The sequence below is a fragment of the Oncorhynchus masou genome, unplaced genomic scaffold, assembly GCF_036934945.1.
Source record: "Oncorhynchus masou masou isolate Uvic2021 unplaced genomic scaffold, UVic_Omas_1.1 unplaced_scaffold_2479, whole genome shotgun sequence".
Lineage (NCBI taxonomy): Eukaryota > Metazoa > Chordata > Actinopteri > Salmoniformes > Salmonidae > Oncorhynchus > Oncorhynchus masou.
Genome location: NW_027008932.1, coordinates 22,888 through 29,540, shown reverse-complemented (window position 1 = coordinate 29,540; position 6,653 = coordinate 22,888). Strand labels below are relative to the sequence as shown.

The 6,653-nt window shown below is 46.4% G+C and overlaps 1 protein-coding gene across 1 annotated transcript; it reads left to right on the top strand.

The window, feature by feature from the left end:
- Nucleotides 1–3,368: 3,368 nt before the first annotated feature.
- LOC135533587 (uncharacterized) lies at nt 3,369–4,904 on the top strand. The gene has a single exon (XM_064960876.1). The coding sequence runs from the start codon at nt 3,369–3,371 to the stop codon at nt 4,902–4,904; it is 1,536 nt and encodes a 511-aa protein (XP_064816948.1).
- Nucleotides 4,905–6,653: the final 1,749 nt, after the last annotated feature.

Here is a 6,653-nt window from a genome sequence, read left to right as displayed (position 1 = left end):
ATTTGATCTTGATTCAATCACCCTCAGAGCTATCCTCCAATCACAACGATTATGTAAATATTGGAACTGTCACTTTTTTTTTTTTCTCCACAGACCACATTGGTGTCCCGTTGCTAAGCAGCCATTTTGGTTTCTCCAGATGAAACCAGTCTGTCAAATGTTCCTACCACACGTCTAAATTCTCAAACTAAATATATAATGTAATTTCAACCACAAAACCTATTTGATTAGATTTTCAAATCGGATCAAATGTTTTTGGTAACATACACATATTTAGCAGATGCTCCAACAGTGCAGTAGTATCTAACAATTCACAACAATACTCAAATCTAAAAGAAAAATAATCGAATTAAGTAATATATAAATATTAGGACGAGCAATGTCAGAGTGCCATTGACTAAAATACAGGAGAATAGAATACAGTATATACATATAGAAAAGCCCCAAAACACAACAACTTACTTAGCTAACAGCTAAAGGTTTGTTTTTGACTTGCTAATAAATAATTAAATTATTTTTGAGACTCCACATGTTGCCATGGAAAATATTATTGTTATTTTCAACAACCAATGAGCAACTCCGCAGTTAATCCAGCACATATTGAACGCTGAGATTGTCAAAAGCCAGACTCTTTGCCAATGACAAGGAGTGGAATGTTAGTTAAAGAGACTGACACTCAGACTAATCTTGAATCAGGAGGGGATTGAATGTTTCTGCTGTATACAAGAAGCTTGATTTTGATGTCAAGCCACTTAGCTAGCGAGTTAGCAAACCACATGCATATATATGGAGCCCTGAGCCCTGAGCTGGATCTCATTTATTTTACACATCTACTCACCCAACATACTGCAAGACCTCTACTGTCTTACCCAAGGATCAATCTCCCCATCACCTCCAGCTAGTCAGTCTAACTGAAACCACCCGTCAGGCTAAACAACCTCAGAATCCTCCTCTGTGAAATATAGGTGAGAGCTTCCCACAACACACACCAGTTACCAATACAAAACACTTATACCTCAAGAGAACCTCCCAGGAAACATCTGCCATGTTCAACCTTGCTAAATACATGAAACGTTGTGACCTTATGATAGCCAGCCGAACAAGATTTTACGACAAGCCAGAGACAAGCCAGAGACAAGCCAGAGACCAGCCAGAGACAAGCCAGAGACAAGCCAGAGACCAGCCAGAGACAAGCCAGAGACAAGCCAGAGACCAGCCAGAGACAAGCCAGAGACAAGCCAGAGACCAGCCAGAGACAAGCCAGAGACAAGCCAGAGACCAGCCAGAGACAAGCCAGAGACAAGCCAGAGACCAGCCAGAGACCAGCCAGAGACAAGCCAGAGACCAGCCAGAGACAAGCCAGAGACAAGCCAGAGACAAGCCAGAGACCAGCCAGAGACCAGCCAGAGACCAGCCAGAGACAAGCCAGAGACAAGCCAGAGACCAGCCAGAGACCAGCCAGAGACCAGCCAGAGACAAGCCAGAGAACTATTGGGTTTGGAAGTCTACCTCCTGCAACGCCACTGAAGGACTAGATCTGAAACTCAGTGAAGAGCTCGACCTGCTGTCTAAGTGGTTTGACCCCGAGTCTTCAGAACATGCCAAAAGAATAAGGTTAGTACCCAGTGCTACGACGCTCCAGAGGGGATCGAGGCAGCGCTCTTCTTCAAAATCGACAACTTCCAGAGGATTTCAAGCACAGAAAATCAGAGACTTCGAAAGCTTGGAGACCTGATGTTAGAGGTGGAAGCAGCCAAAGTGTGGGGAATACTTAACTGGTCTTCCTACCTCGACACTGCGGGATCAATCCCATCGCTGAAAGGCTCCCATCAGCCTCCAAGAGAAAATGATATCACAAGGATCAAGCTACAAGCAAAGGCATTCTATTGCCTTTCCACCTTTTTCATTGTCATGTTCACTCATCTGTAATGAAGCAAGGATACGCAACGACCTTTGCCCTCTCAACATTTACTACGTCTTCGTCAAGATACAGAAACATGAAGGCCTTTGGGCTCCCGAGCGGCGCAGTGGTCTAAGGCACTGCATCTCAGTGCTAGAGATGTCACTACAGAGGCCCTGGTTTGAATCCAGGCTGAATCAAAACCGGCTGTGAGTGGGAGTCCCATAGGGCGGCGCACATTTGCCCCTTGCGTCGTGCTGGTGTAAGCTGTCCTTGTAAATAATAATTTGTTCTTAACTGACTTGCCTAGTTAAATAAAATAAAACAATTTTTTTTATCTCAGTACACTAGACAGAGGTGGATAGACATGCTACAAGAGGTAGTTGGGGATGTGGACAGTAGTGCTGAGCGATTAACCAAAATGTTGGTTATTGACTTTTAATCAATAATTGACCAATATCGGTTATTTGAATTCCATTTCATTCTGTTTTTTTCCCCTTTGAGCTCAATGAGCACATTGCACAGTTTCTATAAAGCTAAATCAGATCCAGCCTGAACTGTGCAATGTTGTAGGGAGTTAGTTTCCAACAGGCCAATATTTTACATAGTTTAGTGCAATTAATTAGTGCAATAGTTTAGTGCAATGAATTATTAGTTTAGTGCAATTAATTAATTAATTAACTACAATGAAATTAACTACAATGACCATAATCAATTGCGCATCTACCTGTCCGGTTTGTGTTTATTTTACACCTGGAAGAGACAGAAGAATGCGTGACCACGGAGGGTTTCAGGTATCTCTACATGATAACATATGATCTAAGTGACTGATAGTTGGTATTCATAGAAGTATTGCCTCATTTACTTTGAAAAACTACAAAATAGTGATTTTAATTTAATTTAGTCATCAAATTAAACACATTGAATATACACAACAACTGATGTATTGTATTAAAGTAAAATAATGTGAATAAATTATAGTTAAGTGATCATCAGTAATGGGCAGTCACTACCATCATGGGACTTTAATTCATTGTTTGATTCAGTGTCGTTACAGCATTCAACCCAAATAATCGAAACCAAAATCGAAAACCGTGATAGTTAAAAAAAAATCTAACCGAAACGACCTCAAAAAAAGCAGTATTCGCTCACAGTGTCCCATCCACAAACGCCCCCCTCTCAAGGTGAACAGGGTTTAGGCAATGAAAATTACAGATGAATAAGATGCTGCGCCTCCACATGCCATCAAGCCATGAGCTGTCCTGTCCTCAACCACTGTGGAGTGTAACAGTAACCAACATGAGCTGCCATGGCCTCATCCACTGTGCAGTGTAACAGTATCCAACATGAGCTGTCCTGTCCTCATCCACTGTGCAGTGTAACAGTATCCAACATGAGCTGTCATGTCCTCATCCACTGTGCAGTGTGTAACAGAAACCAACATGAGCCCACTCTTCCATAGTCAGACATGAGCCAAAGACCAAAGGACTGTCAAGGCATTCAGCCAGCAAACCTCCAGAGAAACCTACCCTCCTCAGTCAGCAAACCCCCAGAGAAACCTACCCTCCTCAGCCAGCAAACCTCCAGAGAAACCTACCCTCCTCAGCCAGCAAACCTCCAGAGAAACCTACCCTCCTCAGCCAGCAAACCTCCAGAGAAACCTACCGTCCTCAGTCAGCAAACCTCCAGAGAAACCTACCCTCCTCAGCCAGCAAACCCCCAGAGAAACCTACCCTCCTCAGCCAGCAAACCCCCAGAGAAACCTACCCTCCTCAGCCAGCAAACCTCCAGAGAAACCTACCCTCCTCAGCCAGCAAACCCCCAGAGAAACCTACCCTCCTCAGTCAGCAAACCTCCAGAGAAACCTACCCTCCTCAGCCAGCAAATCTCCAGAGAAACCTACCCTCCTCAGCCAGCAAACCTCCAGAGAAACCTACCCTCCTCAGTCAGCAAACCTCCAGAGAAACCTACCGTCCTCAGTCAGCAAACCTCCAGAGAAACCTACCGTCCTCAGTCAGCAAACCTCCAGAGAAACCTACCCTCCTCAGCCAGCAAACCTCCAGAGAAACCTACCCTCCTCAGTCAGCAAACCTCCAGAGAAACCTACCCTCCTCAGCCAGCAAACCCCCAGAGAAACCTACCCTCCTCAGTCAGCAAACCTCCAGAGAAACCTACCCTCCTCAGTCAGCAAACCTCCAGAGAAACCTACCGTCCTCAGTCAGCAAACCTCCAGAGAAACCTACCCTCCTCAGCCAGCAAACCTCCAGAGAAACCTACCCTCCTCAGCCAGCAAACCCCCAGAGAAACCTACCCTCCTCAGCCAGCAAACCCCAGAGAAACCTACCCTCCTCAGCCAGCAAACCTCCAGAGAAACCTACCCTCCTCAGCCAGCAAACCCCCAGAGAAACCTACCCTCCTCAGTCAGCAAACCTCCAGAGAAACCTACCCTCCTCAGCCAGCAAATCTCCAGAGAAACCTACCCTCCTCAGCCAGCAAACCTCCAGAGAAACCTACCCTCCTCAGTCAGCAAACCTCCAGAGAAACCTACCGTCCTCAGTCAGCAAACCTCCAGAGAAACCTACCGTCCTCAGTCAGCAAACCTCCAGAGAAACCTACCCTCCTCAGCCAGCAAACCTCCAGAGAAACCTACCCTCCCTCAGTCAGCAAACCTCCAGAGAAACCTACCCTCCTCAGCCAGCAAACCACCAGAGAAACCTACCCTCCTCAGTCAGCAAACCTCCAGAGAAACCTACCCTCCTCAGTCAGCAAACCTCCAGAGAAACCTACCGTCCTCAGTCAGCAAACCTCCAGAGAAACCTACCCTCCTCAGCCAGCAAACCTCCAGAGAAACCTACCCTCCTCAGCCAGCAAACCTCCAGAGAAACCTACCGTCCTCAGTCAGCAAACCTCCAGAGAAACCTACCGTCCTCAGTCAGCAAACCTCCAGACCAACCGAGCCACAGCCAGCAAGCCTCCACAACCAGCAAGTTCCCACACCCCTTAAGCCTTGAGAATCTGGCAGATTCCAGAGTAAACCAGCATCCAGAGTAAATCAGCATCCAGAGTAAATCAGCATCCAGAGTAAACCAGCATCCAGAGTAAATCAGCATCCAGAGTAAACCAGCATCCAGAGTAAACCAGCATTCAGAGTAAACCAGCATCCAGAGTAAACCAGCTTCCAGCGTAAACCAGCATCCAGACTAAACCACCATCCAGAGCAAGCAAGCCTCTATAGACGACCAGCCAAGAGAACCAGCCATACGTGCAGAGACCACAATTTCTCCAGCCTCAAGCAGACCACATAGCCCATGCCAACGTCCTCTCCTAACGTATTGGAGGACAAGTGTGACGGCTCTAATCAAATCAGCCCTGTAGGGATAATGCATTACGTTGCGGTTATAATGTATTGTAACACTGGTCATGAGTGTGAATGCACATCCTTCCTATGTAATGCATACTATCCAGGTGCCATCCATTACCTATAGAGATATTACAGCTCAGGTCCGGGCTTCCATTACCTATAGAGATATTACAGCTCAGGTCCGGGCTTCCATTCCCAATGGTAAAACCTCCAACAGTCCCTGTGGCCTTTGACTATAGACACTACATGAACAAAAGTATATGGTCACCTGCTCATAAAACATCTCATTCCAAAATGATGGGCATTAATATGAAGTTGGTCCCCCCCCCCCTTTGCTGCTATAACAGCCTGTATTCTTGTAGGAAGGCTTCCCACTAGATGTTGGAACATTGCGGCAGGGACTTGCTTCCATTCAGCAAAAGGGCATTAGCGAGGTCGGGCACTGATGTTGGGTGATTAGGCCTGGCTTGGAGTCGGCGTTCCAATTTATTCCAAAGGTGTTCGATGGGGTTGAGGTCAGGGCTCTGTGCAGGCCAGTCGAGTTCTTCCACACCGATCTTGATAAACCATTTCTGTATGGACCTCGCTTTGTGCACGGAGGTATTATCATGCTGAAACAGGAAAGGTCCTTCCCCAAACTGTCGCCACAAAGTTGGAAGCACAGAATCATGTAGAATGTCATTATATGCTGTAGCGGTAATATTTCCCTTCACTGGAACTAAGGAGCCCGAACCATGAAAAACAGCCCCAGACCATTATTTATCCTCCAACCAACTTTACAGTTGGCACTATGCATTGGGGCAGGTAGAGTTCTCCTGTCATCCACCAAACCCAGATTCGTCTGTCAGACAGCCAGATAATAAATCATGATTCATCTCTCCAGAGAACATGTTCCCACTGCTCCAGAGTCCAATGTGGTAAAGCTTTACTCCACTCCAGCCAACGCTTGGCATTGCGCAATGTGATCTTAGGCTTGTGTGCGGCTGCTCGGCCATGGAAACCCATTTCATGAAGCTCCAGACAAACAGTTATTTTGCTGACGTTGCTTCCAGAGGCAGTTTGGAACTTGATATTGAGTGTTGCAACCGAGGACAGATGAGTCTTACGTGCTTCAGCAGTCCGTAGTCCCTTTCTGTGAGCTTGTGTGGCCTACCACTTCGCGGCTGAGCCGTTGTTGCTCCTAGACGTTTCCACTTCACAATAACAGCACTTACAGTTCACCGGGAAATTTTAAGAACTGACTTGTTGGAAAGGTGGCATCCTATGACGGTACCACATTGAAAGTCGCTGAGCTCTTCAGTACGGGCAATTCTACTGCCAATGTTTGTCTATGGAGATTGCATGTCTGTGTGCTCGATGTTATACACCTGTCAGCAACGGGTGTGGCTGAAA